The sequence below is a fragment of the Procambarus clarkii genome, chromosome 61, assembly GCF_040958095.1.
Source record: "Procambarus clarkii isolate CNS0578487 chromosome 61, FALCON_Pclarkii_2.0, whole genome shotgun sequence".
Lineage (NCBI taxonomy): Eukaryota > Metazoa > Arthropoda > Malacostraca > Decapoda > Cambaridae > Procambarus > Procambarus clarkii.
Genome location: NC_091210.1, coordinates 13,884,719 through 13,907,531, shown reverse-complemented (window position 1 = coordinate 13,907,531; position 22,813 = coordinate 13,884,719). Strand labels below are relative to the sequence as shown.

Here is a 22,813-nt window from a genome sequence, read left to right as displayed (position 1 = left end):
ATACAGTAGTTATTATTAATATTGAGAAAATCCACTAGGTTCAAGTATGTTTATTGAGATAAGCAAGAAATACATCTCAAAGGGATAGAGTAGCTTAGGCTATTTCTACCCCCCCCCCCCCATCCACTAGGTGGGATATAGCTATAGGTGTCGCTAACCTACGACCATGGCATTGCCAAGCCGCAAACTCTACCACTATATAGCCCTACATATACTCCCACTTATAGCCCTAGTGGATTTGCTCATTGATATATATCACGTTAATGTGATTTCTGTATGATTATTATCATTCCTCCCGCCATATAACTCATTCAGTTCCTCACTTTGTTCTGGAGATTTTGTCATTAGGCTTCTTACTTTGTCCCCCCGCTGTTTACCCAGTTCCTACAGCCTCTATCCCTGTTGTTCATGAGTAAGCAGTATCTCCCTCCCCGTTACGGGCTCACCATAGCCCGTGCTACATGGACACTTCGTCCTGAGTAGCTATATCTTTAACAACAACAACATCCCTCCCCTTCATTACTCACCCACACGCGAGACATCTCCCGTCACGCAGGGTGCAGTCGCACCTCCACATATCTCCAGTATCAGCTCTTGATACTGGTAATGGCTCAAAAGGGCCACCACTTACGGGCTATTCATGCCCGTGCCACCTTTTGGGTGGCTTAATCTTCATCAATCATTACTCACCCAGCTGGTTCATGCCTCAGTTACTCACCGCCCCAGCAGGACCACCATGACACATGCGCCAACGACAGCAGGCACCCACATTCTTAGTCTTGTCGAAGTCATCTTCCTGCTCCGCTACACGACGCTCCTGAAACACATCACATATCGTACAACTGAAACCATTTATAAGCACTCTGGAGCAATAGTTTTACCTCTATTTACCTAAGCTAAAACATGTACTCTAGTGGCCTAGGTGAGTGAAGGACTCTTCCCCATAGCCATCCGTTCTTGCATTGTATTTTAAAATTAGGACTGATTTTGTTTCACATTTAGATGAGTTGACTCCTCGCTCGGAAAAGTTGTTTTGACAACAGTTGTGATTTTGGATTTTGATGGTGTAAAACGCTTAAAGGTTCAGCCTCTTGTGTGATGATAGTAGAAGCTTAAAGGTTCAGGACGAGACGTCTCGAAATAATGATCAAGGTTTAACCTTTCTCGTTTGATTAATATCTGAAAAGTTTTGATAACTTATGATGCCTTGTTGGAGGGGCTGATAACACGTATGAGCTGTGTTGGAGGGGCTGATAACACGTGTTGCCTTGTTGGAGGAACTGATAACACGTGTTACCTAATTGGAACAGCTGATAACACGTGTGAGCCTTGTCGGAGGGGGCTGATAACACGTGATGGAAAGCGCTTTTCACATGTGTTTGCTTTACGATATCATATAAAATCCTAACTTTGCCCTTTTCAATGGCTTCTTTCACTTGCCATCTCATAAATACAATATTATTAATTTTATTCAATATTTCTATGTCCACTTACGTGGTTGCTTTGCCTCAGATCTTTCACTTGTGTTTTTCTTCTAGTGTTAATGTTATGATTTTTAAATTTCTGAGTGATTTCTTCTACACTACAATCTTAAATTGTCGAGAGGGTAGCCAAAATACTGCTGAATTTCAAAATCCCTCAGAACTGGGGGATTTTTGACAAACCGCCGCCTTCCTGTCCTCGCCGAGGCCTCTAGAAAGATAATTTACCTTAGGTAAATTCAGGTAATTTTTACCAAACTTTGTCTCGGGTATTTTTTTTTAATTTAAGTACTTTGTAACCAATATTTTTGTTCGTATTAATGTGCCTTGAATGTGCTAAGTGCTCATAATAATATGCTGAAGACAATTATCAAATTTTCAGCCTTTTGTCACACACACATACAGAAGCCCACACATGGTATCTGTGCATGGGGTTCAACCATTTCAAATCCCCTAAAGCCTATCGTCACCCAGCAAAAATCTGATAAAAGAATTATAAGAAACCCTACCTTCATACAACACACAACCCAGCTGTTTAAATCCTTAAACATGCTAAACATACACTCACTCCACTCTATTTACATTTACAAAAACGTATTCTTAAATCCTGATCTAAAACTCGTTCCTTGATAGATGTAATAGAACCCATGAACACCACACCAGAAATAAATCTCTTTGATATCCCCAGAGTCAAAATAATCTGTGCAAACATTACATACAAATAAAATAACCTAGTCTATGGCACTTACTCCCCAGTAAATTAAAAAATTGTCCAACCTATGCCTTATTCAAAAGTAAATCCAAAATGTACCTAATTTCATCCTCATAGTTTCCTACCTTGTGCTATAAACTCACACTGTATCTTGGACTACCCACTTCCCCAATGTGATTACCATTGGATTGTTAAATATAGAATATGATTAATAATTGTGTACTGTATGGGTGTTGAGAACTCCTTGAAGGACCTTACACAGACGAGGGTAGAAATAGCCTAAGCTACTCTATCCTTTTGAAATGTACTTAATTTTCTCAATAAACTTACTTGAACTTCCCAATATTAGTACTTAAGGCATACAATGTTACCAGTATAATCAATACTATCAATTTTTATTGTAGTTATGTTGAAATCAAGTTCTGTTACAATGTACCTTTAAATTACTCTGTAACGGACGATTATGTTACATTTATTCGGCTGGAGCTAGAGACGTCGAGGGCTGCACTCTTGTCGTTGAAGGTGTGAGGTAACTCCCAAGCGTCTGTACTGAACCACTGTTGAAATTATACTGCTGATTATTGTGTGATGGAGGATAAGCCACCAAAGAGGTGGCACGGGCATGAATAGCCCGTAAGTGGTGGCCCTTTTGAGCCATTACCAGTATCATTAGCTGATACTGGAGATCTGTGGAGGTGCGACTGCACCCTGCGTGACGGGAGATGTCTCCCGTGTTATACTGCTGATTATTGTGTGATGAAGGATAAGCCACCCAAGAGGTGGCACGGGCAAGATTAGCCGTTGATGTTGTTGTTTTAGATTCAGCTACTCTGAATAAGTTCCAAAGTAGCACGGGCTATGGTGAGCCCGTAGTGGACTTACTTGGTACTGGAGCGGGGCTGTAACTGCCAGGAATAACCCGTAAGCTCTGATTATTGATTGATTGATAAAGATTACGCCACCACCCAAGAGGTGGCACGAGCATGAATAGCCCGTAATCTGCTTATTAGTTGTTGTCGTTATAGATCCAGTTACTCTGAACAAGTTCCAAAGTAGCACGGGCTATGGTGAGCCCGTAGTGGACTTACCTGGCACAGGAGCGGGGCAAGTAGCACGGGCTATGGTGAGCCCGTAGTGGACTTACCTGGCACAGGAGCGGTGCTGAATGTGCTTTCAAAAAAGTGTAGCTGATTATTTGCTATCGGCTGCTTATATAATCGCTATGCAGCTTAATGGCTTTACAAGAATGTAAGAACAATGTTATGTACTCTCACAACCCAATGTACCTTCTTATAAGTAAATAAATAAATAAATAAATAAATAAAATAAATAATGCCCCTGGTGCCTGCCCCTACTTGAGCCTCTACCACTATCCCCTACACAATCACCATAGACTCCTTCGTTATTTTCTTACTAAATAATACTTGTATCTGTAGGGAGTTGTTGTTCTATCTGATATTCAATCGCCGGTACGCACTTTTACACTGAAAGATGATTGCTTGCGCCTCCCATATCACAAAGACGATGATCTTAAATAAGTCAAAAGACATGAGATTCGTTAAGTCAACAGAAATGAGTCTATAAGTCACCAGACATGTTAACATGCTTCCTAAACCTGAGAGTGGGTAACCAAAACATTGGTTATCGCGGAGGGTTGTGTGCGGAGTGTGTATAATGTTCACTAAAGCTCCCTCCCTCCCTTCTCTCACGTCAAGCTCCCTCCCTCCCCCCCCCCCCTTCTCTCACGTCAAGCTCCCTCCCTCCCCCCCCCCCTTCTCTCACGTCAAGCTCCCTCCCTTCTCTCCGTCAAGTTCCCTCCCTCCCCCCCTTCTCTCACGTCAAGCTCCCTCCCTCCCCCCCCCTTCTCTCACGTCAAGCTCCCTCCCTTCCCCCCTTCTCTCACGTCAAGCTCCCTCCCTCCCTCCCTTCCCTCACGTCAAGCTCCCTCCCTCCCCCCCCCCTTCTCTCACGTCAAGCTCCCTCCCTCCCCCCTCCCCCTTCTCTCACGTCAAGCTCCCTCCCTCCCCCCCTTCTCTCACGTCAAGCTCCCTCCCTCCCTCCCTTCTCTCACGTCAAGCTCCCTCCCTCCCTTCTCTCACAACATCCCTCCCTCCCTCCTCTCACGTCATAGGTGCTGTCCCTGCTTCTGACGGTGGGGGGGGGGGTGCGATGGTGTAGAGGCATTAGGTGAAAGAAAACGTACCTAACGTGCATTTGTGTGTCTCTGGGGAATTGAACCCGGGATCCCCGAGTGTGAATCGAGAAGCAAGGCTCGAAAATGGCCACATATTGCTGATGATGCTCTTCTCTCTGTGGATATTATAAAGTACCCTGCTGGCAGACACTACGGCAGCGCCCAGCGGTCCGCAAGATTATAGCTTCCAAGTACATGATGTTATTTATTTATTTTTATATATAAAAGAAGGTACATTGGGTTTATGAGAGTACATAGCATTGATGTTTTTACATTCTTGTAAAGCCACTAACACGGGCAGGTCCTTAATCTAACATAATTTTAAGTAGGTAATTTCTAGCCAAAATTTAAAAATTGTAATAGATTGATAAGTACTTGTGAGTTGCTTGTGGAGAATTAATGGCCATTATCAATACATTTTATTCACTTACACAAATATCAAAATTAATGTGATAAAAATGATTTACTCTATACCAAATTATAAATTATAAGCTCTATACCATTAATCATTATTAGAGTCACCGACCACATGTGTATGCATATAACATACATAAATTTTCCTGAGGGCTATTACTCTAGTGGCCTCGATGCAGACAGCAAGCCGGCGACTTGTCAATCGTCCCCACATTTGTCCGGATGATTTTATCGACCTGAAATTCAGCAATGTTTTAGCGTCCACGGCTTCGGCGAGTAGGCGGTTCCGTGGGTTTATAACCTTGTTGGTGAAAAAGCATCTCCTATACTCAGTTGAGCTTGAAACCATGGCTTCTTGTTTGTGATACACCTGACCTTTTGAAGACGTTGTCCGGATCAACATCCCCCAAACTGTTCAGTATTAGATCTCTGTAATTAGCCCTGAAGCCTTCAACCGTTCCTGGTATGACAGTTGATTAGGCTCTGGAATTACTTTTTCTGCGGTTGGAAGAAAACGCTCACCGAGTGGGGACTTATTTTATTTTTATAATAATAATTAATTATTACATAAAATAATTAATTAATAATAATCATAAATGATTATAATTGCAACTTTAGTCGGTTAGTCACAAAGTTATGGTATCACATTTTCTTCCCCACAGAAACATCACCGCTTGAGAAGCAGTGTCTATTTGTCGCCCTGTTGAACTTTTTCTAAAGCAGCCATATGTCTCTCTGAAGATGAGGTCTCCATGCATGGATGCACTAGTCCAAGTGTAGGTGCACTAGAGATTTATACACGTGGCGGGGATATACAATTATTTAAATAAGATAGGCCTATGGATTGTTTCCTTATATTCTACGGTGGTGCAACAAACGCCGTATTAACATAGAAAGTCTTGAGCCTCTCTACACATGGGGGAACAAGTCTGGCAACATTCGTGGTTGTCCTGCTATAATAAGATGCGATTTCAAGGCTGAGGTATTTGAAACTGTTACATAGTCAAGGCGAGTCACCATAATGTTGAATATTATTAATTTATAAATAATATTTGAAAAGTAAGAAGGTGGTGGTGGTATGTTGTTTTAGATTCAGCTACTCGAAACAAAACGTTCTAACAAAATGTTTGTAAATCATCTATGTATGTACTTTTCCTGAATAAAAATTTGAATTTGGATATGGCCATTCCAATTTCTGATGTAAAAGCCGCAATATTTCAGGAAATTAGAGAAGACAGAAGAGCAGTCACTGACACACACAAAGGCCAGAAAGCACGAGTATAAAGAGCTACGACATGTTTAGAACCGAGAGTTATATGTACAAGCAACATAAAACATCCACTAGAAGTGTTGCCAGAATTAGGCTGGGATATCGATATATATGGCAGGAGGCTGCAGGTAATGAATGCCCTCAATGGTGAACATTCCCACTGTAATCTATGTGAACAAGAGCTGGGACATTCTCTCCAACACTATATCTGTGATTGCCCTGTTATAAGTGACCTTAGACCTAATGGTATGAGATACTTTGAGCTCTGTAATTGCTTCATACACTCAGGAACATTGGAAAATCTTGTGCTGGACTCAGATTTTGCTAGTGGAAGCCTAATAGATCAGCCTTGCATTTTATGTTGCCACCTGATTTTTAGCCATAGTTGATTTGTTTTTGTATTAAGGCAGGTATTATCTCCCCTAATTCCATGTATGACTAACCATCCTGTAAGATGGGATTTATAGTTAAACCTATAGCTAGTTCTTGATCTACAATGTGTAATATCTCATATAGAATAGGGTAGTAGCACATTGCTGTGTATACCTAATTTTGCTAAATAATAAAAAAAAGCACGGGCTATGGTGAGCCCGTAGTGAACTTACTTGGATCTGTAAGCTGTGATGGTGGCGACGGAGGGTACGTGACTGTGGTAGTCGTAGCTGTACTTATGGAGAGTATAGTAATTTATTTGGAAAATTACACCTGAAATTAAATAGTATTCATCATCAGCCAGCAGGTGTTTGGGCATTCATCTAGCAGCTGTCAGCTAACAGCTGTCATCTAGCAGGTGTCAATAGCAAACTCTGCTTTCAGCTGCTCTGTTTAGAAACTGTACTTGTGGTCGATCTCGAACCCATTGTTGATGTGACGACTTATAATGAATTTTGTAACTAGTTCATCAAGATTGTAACTTGCTTAGTTAAATAAATTGTGGGGTTCAGTCCCTGAGCCCATCATGTGCCTCTGTAACACTTTCCACTACCGCCCACGGGATGGGTATGGGGTACATAATAAATGAACTAAACTAAATGCAAACAGGTTTCTGAAACTCTCCCCTAGACGAACAAATCCACAAGGGCCGTGACGAGGATTCGAACCTACGTCCGGGAACATCCCAGACACTGCCACTGCCCAGCATCTCCCCTAGACAGATTGTAAGGTACGAGATTGAAAGCTGTACCCTAAAGTATCGCTAACAACACCCGCTCTTACTTTCTTACAAATAGTGGAAGTGCAGTGGTTTATATAGTAATAATCACCAGTCCTAACTACATGGGACAAGAAATACACCTTGGGGTACAATTTTACAATAAGGATTTTTGGAAACAAATATCAGAGGCCAGATTCACCAAGCATTTACGCAAGTACTTACGAACCAGTACATCTTTTCTCAATCTTTGGCGGCTTTGTTTACAATTATTAAACAGTTAATGAGCTCCGAAGCACCAGGAGGCTGTTTATAACAATAACAACAGTTGATTGGGAAGTTTTCATGCTTGTAAACTGTTTAATAAATGTAAACAAAGCCGTCAAAGATTGAGAAAAGATGTACACGTTCGTAAGTGCTTGCGTAACTGCTTCGTGAATCTGGCCCCAGATTTCCTCACACTTCTTAGATCAGGAGAGGGGAAAGGATCCTTCTCCCTCTACAACCTGGGACTTAAGGTCACTACTCTATTCCACTCGTAGCCTGGTGGATAGCGCGCAGGACTCGTAATTCTGTGGCGCGGGTTCGATTCCCGCACAAGGCAGAAACAAATGGGCAAAGTTTCTTTCACCCTGAATGTCCGTTACCTAGCAGTAAATAGGTACCTGGGAGTTAGTCAGCTGTCACGGGCTGCTTCCTGGGGGTGGAGGCCTGGTCGAGGACCGGGCCGCGGGGACACTAAAGCCCCGAAATCATCTCAAGATAACCACTCCTCATAGGTCACTACAAAGGGCCGAGTTTACAAATGAATATACAAAATAAATGTGGATAACCCCTATATGACACACAGCTGAGCACATACACCTGAATTAACAACACACCACTCTCCCTACACACAGGGTTCCAAAAATCTTTATTTCCGCAAATTTCTAACTCGTAAAGCAAAGGGGAAGCACCGCTATAAACATCTATAATACTGCACTTATCGTATTTGTTGGAGACCATCCACAACACTGGTTTGGTTGTCACTGCCTCCCTCTCCCAAGTGACTTGTAGCGAGTATAAGCTTACTCGCGACAATACATCAAGCTACAACGCTCTCGCTCCCCGAGTTCAGACACTCGCAATTCCCAATGGAGCCGCCACGCTCTCCCACATAGAGCTCCGCGACTCCGGCCTCACTCAGCTCTCTGCTCTTCTGCAAGCTCCGTCTGAACGTTTACGAAAATGCTACCAACCGACTACTAAATAAATATGAAAACTCACTAAACAATGTGCATCTAATCTACCCAACAACGTAACATAAACGTACGTTACAGACTGATAGGGGCTTGTACATGTCCCTGCCTGCCTGGTTCCAATAATGTCCTCTCCCTATACATGTCATACACATTTCCCAATACTTCATTTATGTCTTATAATGTTCCAGGCTGTTTTTCTACATTTAACACTGTTGTTTTTCTATTTACTTGCATTGAATCTGCTTTATCTTAACCATTTTATCCATTTTGTTTACATAGTTTTTTTAGGAGATTACATTTTCCTGTTGAGATAATGCTCTGTGTATCTGAAAGGGGTCAGAGAGTTCCAGACTGCTTTTCAACATTTAACATTGCTATTTCTCCCTACACAAGGGTCTCTCTCAATAGCACTGCTATTTCTCCCTACATAAGGGTCTCTCTCAATAGTACTGCTATTTCTCCCTACACAAGGGTCTCTCTCTTACAAGATGTAATAGAACTCATAATCACCACACCAGAAATAAATATCTCTTTGATATCCCCAAAGTCAAGGTAAAAGCTTCCTAGAAGGTTGTAACAGTACCCATGGGCACCATACCAGGAACAAATACCTATTTGATATTCCAAGAGTACGACTTAATCAAACTAGAAATGCTCTACAAATCAAGGGACCCAGAATGTGGAATGACCTTCCCAATCATGTTAAAGACTGTACCTCTCTCAACCAGTTTAAGATAAAAACTAAGCACTACCTAATTAACTCCCTGTAACCTACCTTACCCCATAATGTCAACCCATGTCTGTTATTTTTAAACAATGCTATTTGTCGACCAAATTGTATTTTTGTTGTTTTTTTGCTATGTTCCCCCTTTTTTATTTTTATATTTTCTCAACACATTTTATACTTTAATCTCAATTAGTATTAATTAAGTTTTAGTCTTTAATCTTAGTCTTTAGTCTTTAGTTTTCCTGCCCGAAACGCTTTGCGTAATAGTGGCTTTAGGCATTGTATGTACTAGCTCTATCTATAAAGCCAACAAACTTTGTAAAATCTCTTTATGTATGTACCTTTACCTAAATAAATATTATTATTATTATTATTATTATTATTATAATGTTTTTCCTGCCCGAAACGCTTTGCGTAATAGTGGCTTTAGGCATTGTATGTACTAGCTCTATCTATAAAGCCAACAAACTTTGTAAAATCTCTTTATGTATGTACCTTTACCTAAATAAATATTATTATTATTATTATTATTATTATTATAATGTTTTTCCTGCCCGAAACGCTTTGCGTAATAGTGGCTTTAGGCATTGTATGTACTAGCTCTATCTATAAAGCCAACAAACTTTGTAAAATCTCTTTATGTATGTACCTTTACCTAAATAAATATTATTATTATTATTATTATTATTATAATGTTTTTCCTGCCCGAAACGCTTTGCGTAATAGTGGCTTTAGGCATTGTATGTACTCAACCCGTTCTCGCAAATTCGTAAAGTCAATATTGACTTATTAACTACGTGCTTAGGTGATATACTTAACATAATAGATACCCCTAAAAAGATTCATAGAAAACACCGACCTTACCTAACCTTGTTAGTATCTTAAGATAAGCATCTTATTGCTTCGTAATTACAATTATTACTTAACCTATACCTATTATAGGTTTGGTAATAATTATAATTACGAAGCAATAAGATGCTTATCTTAAGATACTAACAAGGTTAGGTAAGGTCGGTGTTTTCTATGAATCTTTTTAATGTACTAGGTCTATCTATAAATCCATCAATTTTTGTATCACCCCTTGTATGTATGTACTTTACTTGAATAAACATTTTAATTTTGAATTTGAATTTTTGAATTATTATAATTATTCAGTTCGCAGAATCTCAAAGAAAACTTGAAGCGCGGCACAGGACTCTAACCGATTGAGGAGAGCGTCAAAACAACACCCATCGCAGACCAGCCAGGCCGCCGTTCTCCTTTCTCCTAATATTATACTAACCCCTCTCTCCAAGAGAAAGAGATATCCATAATTAGCTGAACTCGCAGCAAGGAAGGTTAAGGGTTCCGCTGAGTGTATCTTTAGTACTTTCCAGGAACGCCGAAGCCGTCCTAAACTACGCAACCGGTAACATTTATTTTTGTCCATTTATTTAAATATTTATATAAAAAAATCAGTGGGTTTTGTAATAATTTTAGTGTGTGTGGAACATTTTCTTAAAGCCACTAACAACTAGCTTTTTGGACAAGTCTTAAACCCAACAAATTAGTTGAGGTATGGTTGAAATTGAAATTAAAATAAGTTTATTGAGGTAAAATACACACAAAGGGATGAGGTAGCTCAAGCTATTCTCACCCCGTTCAGAACAACGTGTTATATATTGTATATACACACATCACAAACAATAAACATATTACCAAACATTCTGAGAGATAAACATCTACATTTCCTGAGGTATGGTTTGTTTCTCCCTGTTTGTGAGACTGCCTTAGCACAAGCGTTGTGTGTGATTTCTGTAACATGACCTGCTCGAACCTTACCCCATCCAGGTGAAGCCCCTCTTAGGCATTTACACTGTTGGCTGTTCATTTATTCCTATGGCCATCCCGCTGTAGAGCCGTAATAGTCCCACTTCTCGCACCCTTCCCTCCATTGTGTGGACCATTTGACTACCCTTTCCACTAGCAAGATGGGCTCAAGTATTTATTGTGGTACAGTGATACCCTTGCTTTTTGTAGGTCAGTGTTTAATTCATAAAGATCCAAGTGGTTAAGCATCATTCCTTTATTGTCCTCATATCCCAGCCTCTTGTCTTCATATATCTGTCTTATGCTATATATTCATACTGGCCTAATGCTTTCTCTTCATGATTTTCTTTTGCTTCTTAGGGCATGTATGTCTTCCACCATTATCAGTCATGTATCTGAATCCTTCTCTCTTCTCATTTTACAACATCCCTTGTTCTCCCTCCTCATGGTTCACTTACTATGTACGAAATAGGAAAGGTTCTAATATGTTGTTTTGGGGTACTCCTGTGGTTAATGGGATAGGTTTTGTCATTGATGACTACATATCATTGATGACTGATGACTATATATGTCATTGATGACTACATATTATTGACACAGATGACTACATATTATTGATGACTGATGACTACATATTATTGATGACTCATGACTACATATGTCATTCATGACTACATACATCCGCAGGATGGATGTGGAGTGCGCAGTAGACAAATACAAGTCAGATTTAATTAATTCAACACCATTGTAATATTTGGAATCTAGTTCCTGAACCCATTATGGGAATTAACAAATATGCTATGACCAACAAGATGGATATGGGGTTTATAATACAGTAGATAATTGAACATTAGTCAATTAATTCAGAGATTCAGATAATTGAGAGAGTATAGCATCCTGTAGTTCCTTTAGTTCAAGTGGTTTGTTTGTAATAGTGTTATACACAAGAAAATGACCAGAGGTGGTTGTAATAACATTAAGAGGAGTCTTTAGGAAATCTAAAAGAAGCACCTTATGGAAATACAAGTGAAGTAATAGGAAACTTGTTCTTAGAAGAACGATTTGTCCACTAATGTTATGGATAACTAAAAGGATATAAATGAAAGAGCTTAATGATTCATCTTTTTAAAAATCTGAACTTATTTCAGTAAGGGTTACTCAATGAGATGGTTGGATATTCTACAGTTCTGTTTTTAAGAAGGAAATTAACTTGGCATTGTTCTGTTCTTTATGTATGGAATAATTATTGTATACATATTGTATATATTTCTGGTGTATTATGCAGTTATACCATATAAATTCATTGTAAGGGCATGGGTTTGAAAGCTGTACCCTAGAATACAAACTCACAAAACCCATCCTTACTTTCTTATTTACAGTATAGATACAAGAGTATGTTATTTTAAACCAGGGATGTAAAAACAATATGCATTTATAAACACTTCAACCAGAAGAGTGACCACGTGGGGCTGAACCATATTTTTGCATTGGTGGGACTCAAGATACAATCAAAGTGCATGCATTACATTTATTTAAACACAGGAAAAGGGATAATACACTAACAAGGAAAACTATTTCACTCACCAGATTAACACTTACAGTTCTAGTCACTCAGATATAATTGGAGGTCAGTAACCTCACACAGTGAGGTGAGTACCTCATGAGCACACATGCCACACAAACTTTGTGTGTGGAGACTCAACCTCCTCTCTTGTGGAGTACAGGGACACTATCCTCTCGAAAAATGCGCAGGAAAACTTTACACACTGATTCATACACATTTACTAATACTGTACATATTATCAAATACAAATTAATATAAAATTTAACACAAAATAAACTGGTATTAAACTAAGAGAAACATTTACATTAATAATAGCAAAAGCTAGACTTTATATCAGTCATTACATCATGTACTTGTACTGTACTTATATTTATGCTTGCAATTTCTTGTGAATAAATAACTAAAATTTAACTTCCAGAAGAAGGGGTACACACAGGAGGGGAGACACGTGTCTTATAAGATGTCATCATTTACATCGGCAGGTAAGCATAATTGTGAGATGAACCCCATTAGTAAATATTAGCCTTGTCATTGGATCATAAATTACCCAATTACTGACATTTATCATTATTATTTAGTTTACTGTACTGTTCTTATTGATTACTTTCTGAATGCAGGTGATGAGTCACAATAATGTGGCTAAAGTATGTTGACCAGACCACACACTAGAAGGTGAAGGGACGACGACGTTTCGGTCCATCCTGGACCATTCTCAAGTCGATTGTGATAAGAAAGTAGAGACAGGCAATAACGTCGTTACGTCCCTTCACCTTCTAGTGTGTGGTCTGGTCAACATTACTTTCTGAATTTTTTCTGGCAACTTCAGATAAAGGTAATCACATATCTGGGAGAGTCTTGTAATGCATTTGGTGCCTTTTTAATTGTAACAAACATTAGCTTGTTGTGGATTGAATTGAATTCTCCACTTTCTCACATCCTCCAATTACATCGCAATACGATTTGAAAAGTAACTTGTGAGTAGTTAGATAAGACACATAGAGCCTGGCAAAGGAGTGAATATGAGTTGACTCTTAGGCTCTGGCTTGTGGGACAAACCAAGGATTTGCTCAGAAAGTAGTGAAGTACAATACATGTATTCAGTTTTACTGAACACTTTTTTTTTAATAATTGTAATTCTTACATAAGTTTGCTTGCTCTGAAAATATAATGCACATTTTGTGAAGCCATACATAAATTCCACCAAGAAGCTCAAGTCTCATGAGAAAATATTGAAGCTGTGTGATGGGATTAAACCCACATCCCTGAACTCCTCAGACACACTACCAACTGGACCATGATGGGCTTAAAAGTATCTCAATCAGAAGCACTGTCTGACTTAATAGTGTGTAGAAGTCACCATCTGGTACCACAGCCCTTCATACAGCTTAATATTTTCTCAAAAATGTATCTGTTACCTGGGTATTTCATATTTCCAAGTTAATGCTTTTATCAATGGTTAAGGTTATGTTGAGTTTGGATGATGATGATAGTAAATAAGATTACATTAGGATATGTTAATGTTGATGTGTGTACTCATTTGTTTGAAATTGTATGAAATATTGTACAGGGTGTCCCAGAATTAGCTGTCTATTTCTATGAAATTGGACAAGTCTATTCAAAACCTTCATTCAGTAATTTCATGTTTTTACCAAATTTTGATACAAAAACAGATTTATAAATCATAAGTCAAATCTTTATTGATGGTGTTAATACTATCAGTACAATACAACGTCAATTCAGCAAACTATGTGGGAGCAACCTAAATTCACTGCAGAGGGATTCATTGCAACCAGACATGCTGCCAGGTTGCATTTCTCATATGGGCTAGTTTTATTTAGCAACATTTTTATTTCAACCTATAATATACAGCACATCTAGCTTACATATATCTCGAGTCCCCAGGCTCGAAACTCATGTTCAAAAGATAGCAGGGCCATACCTAAGTTAATAAAAACCTTGCACACTCAAAATGAAAACAAACCATAGAATTTGGTTTTAAATATTATCATTAGCTCCAACTATTTCTTATATTGTTAAGTCCATCAACAAAAATCATCAAAAAGTCATATTAAGTGTTACCATTTACTCTTAATATTTTCCACGATCTATGGTCTGATTTCACTGAACGAAATTTTAATTTCAACCTTTCATATGAAGGACAATTATCAAGAGAACCTGTCTGTAAAGAAATTTAACTACATAAAACATATTTCCCATGCCTGACCCTTGAAATCTGATTTTCAAAGGAAAAATGACTCTTATTAGGGAACGAAAACCAGGTACATCTCGAAATGAAAATGAACCATAGAATTTGGTTTTAAAAATGCTTAACGACTTTACCAAGTCCCCTTACTGTTTCTTGTAATGCTGCACTTATCTATGAAACTCATTAAAAATGTGATTGGAGGCATATTAAAAGTTACGTTCTTTCCCACTCCCCCTAAAAAAAAAGTTGTTCCAATTTAAAATATTTGGTAAAATTCTATTTTTCATCCTTTCATTCTGGGACTGGTTTCTTTTTTATTATTAACAAGCTTAGGTATACGTACACAGAAATATGCTGCTACCCTATTCTATATGAAAGATTATTACACAGTGTAGATCAGAAAGTAGCTACAAGCTCATCCAACATCCCCACCTCACAGGATGGTTAGTCATACATGGAATCAGGGAAGAAAATACCTGCCTCAATACAAAAAATAAATCAACTCTGACTAAACAACAACGACACGATTTTCACAAGAGGTAAACACTGAATCTAGGTAACATTATATTATAATTACTCTTACCAGTTTGTACAAGACTCCTCTTAATGTATTTTATTTATTTAACAAGCTTAGGTATACACAGCAATGTGCTGCTTCTCTATTCTGTAGGAAAGACCACACAATGTAGCTCAAAAACCACATATAAGCTCATCCAACATCCCCACCCAAGATCTTCCTGTTCAAGTTCAAGTATGTTTATTGAGACAAGGAAAAAATACATCTCAAAGGGTTAGAGTAGCTTAGGCTATTTCTACCCCTCTCTACTTCATGTCCCTCAAGGGGTGCACAAATTCAGTGAGTACAAATCTACAAATCACAATGCAAGAATCCCATTTAACATTGCAGGTTAACATAGTAAGCACAGCATATAAGTGTAACACTCTTGGGGCAAAATTCTTGTACCTCCTAAGTATTCTGTCATACCATTTTCTGCCATACGCCACATGCGGGGTTGCCAGATTGGGCTACAAGTAGCGAATTGGGCTACTTATGAGAGCCCCCGCGCTCCCAAATTTTTTATTTTGCTACTTGCTACTTTTTGGGCTAATTTAAAAGCAAGTTGGGCTAATTTTTGCTATTAATGTTAATACAGTATTAATATTATTTTTATTTGTGAAATGTGGTTCTAAGAACATCCTTTACCCTTCTACAGGTCCTAGTACACCACTTCCGGCCAAGAAGAGGAAGTACACTGTCCTTAGCATTGAAGATAAAGTAGCTGTGCTTAGACGTATTAGTGCTGGTGAAAATGTTGCCCTTGTGGCTGCTGAGTACGGAATCAGTTCTAGTGCAATTTATGACTTGAAAAAGCAAAAAGATGCACTTTTGGAATTCTATACACAGACTATCGACAATAAACAGCGTATGAAACAAAAAACACCAAAAGACTCCAAATTTGCCATGCTAGAGAAATGTCTCTATGAATGGTATATGAAGAAGCAAAATCAAGGCATTCATATCAGTGGACGTAACCTCATAACCATGGCTATGGAGTTCTACAGGGAATTACGTCTTGAAGAGCCTTGTGAATTCAGCACAGTTTGGCTTGCAGATTTTAAAAAGAGGCATGGAATTGTCCAGTCAGTGGCAAGTGATAAAATGCATGTAGATGCTGGTGCTAAGGGTGTTAGCACTAGTATGATTGTAGAGTCATCTTTGGTAACTCCAGCACTTGCTCAGGATGATTACAAGCCAAGTAAGCTAATTTGTCAGTGAAATTTGTGCTTAAGGGTCCCTTATTAAGGAAAACTTTAGTCTTGATAAACCATTTATAGGAATACTTGAGTTTGATATAGGATAAGTCAGCTAGCTCCCCCCCCCCCCTCCCTTTCCTCTAACCCCTTTAAAATAAAAAGTGTGTAAATTTAATGTCGATCAAAAGTTGCCAGTTTTGCACTGCTTTAAGAATCACTAGTAGCCTAAAGTTATTGTAGGACCTTAGGCATAGTGAGACTAATTGGTTGAGCGGTGAATCACTAAAAATATGTATCTTTTACCCTGCCTTTCAGAGCTACTGCAGCTCCAACACAATCATCACTTTAGAAAGATCATGGAGGCACTTGCTTCTGATGAAGCTTTTGTAGATGTCACACTAACAGCAGAAGGTCGGACCATCAGGGCTCACAAGGTCAGTGTCGGATGTAAGCACGTGAGAAATATAAACGCCCGAAATGCTGTGTGTGTGTTAGTGGCTTGGCAAGAATGTAAAAATACCAATATTATGTTATACTGTATCTCTCACAAACCTACTTTACCTTCTTGTAAATAAATGAAGACTCGGTGATTACAGCATTTTGGTCTTTGAAATATTCTTGAATCTACAAGGCTTTTCATGCATCAGAAACTGAAGAACTTTTATAGAAATAATGTTATATATTTCTGGTTTCTTTTCTCCTTTCCTATCATCCTTTTAGTTAATGTAAAATAATTAACCTGAAAGTCATGGATGCCTCATGTGAGCAAAGTCAAATTTCTTTACAAATTTAATATGGGGGGTGACTTTGTCAGCTGAATATTACAAAATGTATCTTCATTATATTTTACCTTATTCATATATGAAAATAATACATGCGTATGAATGAGTTTGAGTGGATATAAATTATAGGTGACTTGTATAAGCCAACAGGCCTCCTGCGGCTTCATATATATTCTTATGTTCGTATATTTCAGTTAGTTGTATCAGCTATGAGTCCTTACTTCCAACAACTGTTGTGCAACAACCCGTGTCCTCATCCAGTCATCATCATGCCTCACCACGTCCAGTTTGATCACCTCTCTCATATTGTCAACTACATGTATAAGTAAGTCCATGTTGTAGTTTATTGTTACGTAAAATAAAGCTGTGTTTTATCAGAGTTTTATCATTAGCTCTTAATTGCTTTATGATATTAAATAATCTTATATTACAGTAATATGGGTACAAGAAAAAAGTTGCCAAATCACTAATACCAGAATTTCATATTCCAAAGCCATTGGTGCATGACAAGTGACCTCCAAGTAAGGTTTCACAACTGCTCATTCACCAGACTAGCCTAAACCATCCACCCATCATCAGACAACAGCTTACTCAAGGTTTTTAAACCTAGCGCATGTCACATTCTTCCTGATTCAAACATGAAATCTGCAAGCAGGTGGGAATAGGAGTAATGGTCAGGAATGGTGAATGGACAGTGAAGCAGAGCAAAGTGTGCTTTCCCAGCCAAAGGAGAGCACCACTCAACAAAGAGGGGAATCATGCTCCACAGATATCATTCTGCCACTCATCATAATGCAGTGTTAGAACATCCAACAGTGGAAAGCATAATATAGGACAAATAGTTGCCACCAGAAAAGAAAGGGGAAAGACAAGGCAGGAAAGGGAGCTACCCGGGCCTACCAGAAAAGGGTGTTTCATTAAATTCCATGCTTGATTTCCCGGAAGGTTTTTTCTATAGCTCCCTGTTGCTTGCTCAGTGCCATCCCAGATAAGAAAAAAGCCTTGTTGAAGAGGAACACATGATTAGGCGAGAGAGGGTGACACATGATTAGGCGAGAGAGGGTGACACAGGAGCAGAGCTCTAGGGAGAGGTACATTGTTGATGCACCAGATGACCTACCTTGAGGTTACCTTGAGGTGCTTCCGGGGCTTAGCGTCCCCGCGGCCCGGTCGTCGACCAGGCCTCCTGGTTGCTGGACTGATCAACCAGGCTGTTGGACGCGGCTGCTCGCAGCCTGACGTATGAGTCACAGCCTGGTTGATCAGGTATCCTTTGGAGGTGCTTATCCAGTTCTCTCTTGAACACTGTGAGGGGTCGGCCAGTTATGCCCCTTATGTGTAGTGGAAGCGTGTTGAACAGTCTCGGGCCTCTGATGTTGATAGAGTTCTCTCTCAGAGTACCTCCGCTTTTCAACGGGGGTATTCTGCACATCCTGCCATGTCTTCTGGTCTCTTGTGATGTTATTTCTAGCTAGCACCATGAAACATCCTATAAATAGCAGACCAACACTCATGGCCCTCAAAAAAAAAAAAATGATCTCAGACAACATAGAAAACTAAGGTAAACAAATCATGATGAAGTGGCTATCTAGGTCTTTAAACAAATTAATTGATGCACCAAGTCCAAAGTGAGCATTGTCAGCGGGTGCACATATAAATCTGACAAACCAGTCAACAAGAAAAAGTGTGCAAAGGCATTTAAATGAAAGATGACAACATACCCAAAGTGCAAATCTAAGAGTGTAATAGAAGGCACTAATACTTGTACACAAGTCAGTGAATGGCACAACAAGTAGAGTGCTAACTATTTTAACTTCCTATTGACAGGTCCCATTAATCGAGGGACAGATCTCACATTAATCGAGAAAGAACCCAAATTCCTCAAAGAAGCTATCTTTTGAGAGGGGGGGGGGGGGGGGGCAACGAAGATGCAAGCTCACAAACCAGGAAGGAAAACCTGGGACTAGCATCAGAGCCAAAATAATAAACTGCAAATGCATGAGGTGGGTGATAGAGGATGCACGCTGAAGCATTAAAAACAAAAATAAATGAAGTAATGGCCCCACACAGTGCAAAAGTTCTTTATCTCGGCCAAGAAATGGCAAATAAGTCCCAGTGGTTCCCTTACAGTCCCAGTCCCAGCTGACCCTTACAGTACCAGGTGAGTGAGTGAGGTATGTCGCAGGCCAGGATTCCAGGTGCCCTGGGCCACCATCTTGTTGTGTGCGAGTAAATTAGGGCGAGAATCGTTCATCTGTGGCAAACTTTGATTTACCTTGTTTTCCTTATATATTTTTTTCAACGTGTTGGTTGTTTTACCCTCGTTCTAGTTGGTTTTACAAAGTTTTTGGTTGATCTCTAATTCTCAAACTCCCAGATTCCTGTCCTGATTCAAGATAGGTCAGTGTAGAGCTCAGAGACCTCTTTATCAGTGGTTAAGAATCTGAAAGCCACCAAAGGGATCCTTCCCGGAAATAGCAATAATATTGCTGGAAAGGATGCTTTCAATTGTATTATTCTTTTCTGCATACTAAGTTCCATTTGAGTCAACTGTGTGTTTGGGGAGCACACAAATGAGAAGGATATGGGTACAGGGATTATGGGATTACTGTACATTGTAGGGAAATGTGTAGATGTGGTAAAAAAAAGGCTAATGTAGAGGTAATGTATGCGAGGGAACATGTTAATGTTGGTGGATTAAAAGGGAAGGGAAGGGAAGGAATATATATGGATATGTTTAGATGTAGAGTGCAGTGAAATGAACTATAGAAAATTTTATAATACTGCTAGCAAAATGTTTGGCAGGTTCGTTTATGAGCATTTCTCTCTCTCTCTCTAAGTAAATCATGTACAGTATAGTGTTAGTAAATTAATTGTTTTTATTACAGAGGTGAAATAACAGTAGCTGAGGATCAAGTGAAGTCACTGCTGGAAACTGCTGAGCTACTTCAGGTTCATGGCTTGGCTCTTTCTGACCCAGTGGCACTGATCACTGACAAATGCACTGATACAGTGACCACCCAGAGTGCCTTCTTTTCTGAAATGGCCAGCCATTTAACTCACTCCACAGGAGGGATAGACCCCCTTGACAACGCTTCCCAAGTCACTATTCAACAAAACAGCTCACAGGAAGTTGTCAAGCTTCCTGCATGCTCTTCTGTTGCCCTCAGCTCGCCCACTAGTCACTGTGAAAATACCAACACTTACTACAGTGGAGAGAAAATGCCCGACAATAACCTATGCTCGTCAGCAGTTGAATGTCAAGCAGTGTGTGGCTCTGGCACCACAGCATACACAAGAGTAAATTACACGGCTGCGCACACAAACAAACCATCTTTAAGAGAGTCGTCCACAGGTGACAACACCCTGCAAGATACCTTCTTCGATGATATTGATATTGTAAAAGAGGTGAGTTTTTTTATGTTATCAACCCTCTTTTTTAACATGAAATTGATATAAGTTTATTGAGGTAAAATACACACAAAGGGATGAGGTAGCTCAAGCTATTCTCACCCCGTTCAGTACATCGTGTTAATACATACATCACAAACAATAAACATATTACCAAACATTCTGAGAGATAAACATCTACATTTCCTTTTAACATGAAGATAATTGAAAATTTGTCATGAAATTTACAGTACTGTATAGTAAGAGATAAAGAGGAACAAAATATATTTGGGAAAGAAAATGGTGTGCTATATACATAATAGTTTTCTTCATCATTTACCTTGTCTTGTTTCACATTTTCATAGTAAGGTATTTTTTTCAATAAATTATTAATAAATAAAATTATAAGTAAATGTGCGTTTCAATAAAAGCACAGAAAATAGGGATACTGTAATGAATTTGAAAGTACACCAGGATAAGGAGGTATGACTTTGTTATTCCCGGTTTGGTACCTTCTTTTGATAATTACTTTTTAACAACAGTATCTTTGAAGATACTTGATTAAATTGGTGCAAGAGAGATGCTGGGTAGAAGGATTTTAGAAGTGAATAAAAGTTAAAAATTATATAGAGTTCGAATTTATGTTATTTCATATTTGTAACTGAAAATTTCTTTGGCGTACAGGAGGTGGACCTGTTGCACCGCAGACAGTGCTGTATGCAAGATTCCCACCACACTTCTCCTTCGTTTGAAGTTTCGAGCCAGGAGCGGTTCACCTGACTCGGGAATCAGTCTGTAGCTTATTTGTGACCCCTCTATTGCCTCTAAGACATCTACTATGGGATATGTGCATAGTGCATAGTATCTTTGCATACTCTGGACAGATCAGTTTAGCGTGTGCTGAGAATAATGATGACATACTCTAGCAGTGTACAAGAATCTGTTCACCTTTCACTCCATACAAGTTGTACACACACCTCGGTGAAATATATTGTGCTTGATCCAACCCACTTTACATAGAGAAAGTATTATACAGTACAAATAAATTGTTAATTTTCTTAAAGTGCAAACAGACCAAGTAGGTAGTGTTTAGATTTTGTGAATAACTATGTTCAGAAGTATTTAAAAGTAACAAGTTTCACTATGAGATGCAGTGAACAATTTCTTCCACACTACTAAAGTGCCGTGATATATTTTCCGATTTGTAATTAGGGTTATTAGAGATGCTGAAGTGCCACCCAACCCTCCTGGGCAAATGGGCAAGTGACATTGATCCTACAATGATTTAATGTCACTAGTGTATTTTGCCCACTGGGAAATTAGTTTTGATAAGGAAGCAGATTCCAATTATTTATGGTTACATATCAACAGATAAAATGAGAATTAAAATGATTGGATATGCTATGCTTTGTTTTTTATTTAAAGAAAATGAGTATTCAATTGATAGGTAAACTATCAATTTCCATTTGTTGAGGACAGGAAACCTAAACTTAGGCTTATCAAGGTTTCCCCTAGACCAAGTATTGACCTTAACTAGGAAGGTCAATAGTTGTATACTACTGACCTTCCCTAGGAAGGGTGACTACTAGGTCGCACTATTGACTATTATTGTCAATAGTGCAAGCTACAATAGTTTCCTAACCCCTGGGTATCTATTTTACTGTTGGATGAACATCAGGTGAAAGGAAATAGGTCAACCAGTTTGTCGCACCTGGGGATTGAACCTGGGTCCCTTGGGTGTGAGGTGAGGATGTATCTAGTGTATTTTATTTAATAATGTCATTAATTGTCTAGGCCATTGAGTTGGAACAGGCACAGTGAGACTTGAAAAAGTAAAGTGAATAGGAAGATTTAAATTATTCAGTAATGCCATTTCTTTTCACTAACTTGTGTTGAGAGTAATAAAGTGAATTGCAGGACTTTACCATTGCAGTACTGTACATCAGTATACTGTATCTCAAATGTTCAGTTTTATCACATTTCATTTGTATCTCCTAAAATTAAAATTTTAAAATTTCCATATTTATTGTGCATGATTTCTAGTCATTTTAACATGTTATTCAGATAAAAAAAAATTACCTGTGAAAATTATGCATTAATAAATCCATAATAATTCTC

General features: G+C 38.8%; 2 protein-coding genes across 7 annotated transcripts in view; one reads left to right on the top strand and one right to left on the bottom strand.

Moving 5' to 3' along the window:
• Positions 1 to 7,720, bottom strand: part of LOC123774420 (uncharacterized) — a 17,556-nt gene extending 9,836 nt beyond the window's left edge. The window contains exons 1-2 of one of the 6 annotated variants that reach the window (XM_069307855.1): positions 6,677 to 7,720; positions 719 to 817 (exon numbers count right to left, since the gene is read on the bottom strand). Coding sequence is in view for 3 of the 6 variants with exons in the window: in XM_045768707.2 (XP_045624663.1) it covers positions 719 to 792 (74 nt within the window). In the remaining 3 variants the exon portion in view is untranslated. Of the gene's footprint in view, positions 1 to 718; positions 820 to 2,629; positions 3,099 to 6,676 lie in introns of those variants that run through there. The other 5 variants (XM_045768707.2, XM_045768710.2, XM_045768711.2 and 2 more) reach the window with 5 other exon arrangements.
• Positions 1 to 22,813, top strand: part of LOC123774419 (uncharacterized) — a 25,135-nt gene extending 2,322 nt beyond the window's left edge. Inside the window, exons 2-9 of the mRNA XM_045768705.2 lie at positions 5,464 to 5,577; positions 10,345 to 10,597; positions 12,981 to 13,044; positions 15,983 to 16,525; positions 16,839 to 16,957; positions 17,500 to 17,630; positions 20,194 to 20,713; positions 21,380 to 22,813. Of these exons, the coding sequence (XP_045624661.2) occupies positions 13,023 to 13,044; positions 15,983 to 16,525; positions 16,839 to 16,957; positions 17,500 to 17,630; positions 20,194 to 20,713; positions 21,380 to 21,475 (1,431 nt within the window). The 5' untranslated portion in view covers positions 5,464 to 5,577; positions 10,345 to 10,597; positions 12,981 to 13,022 and the 3' untranslated portion in view covers positions 21,476 to 22,813. The remainder of the gene's footprint in view (positions 1 to 5,463; positions 5,578 to 10,344; positions 10,598 to 12,980; positions 13,045 to 15,982; positions 16,526 to 16,838; positions 16,958 to 17,499; positions 17,631 to 20,193; positions 20,714 to 21,379) is intronic.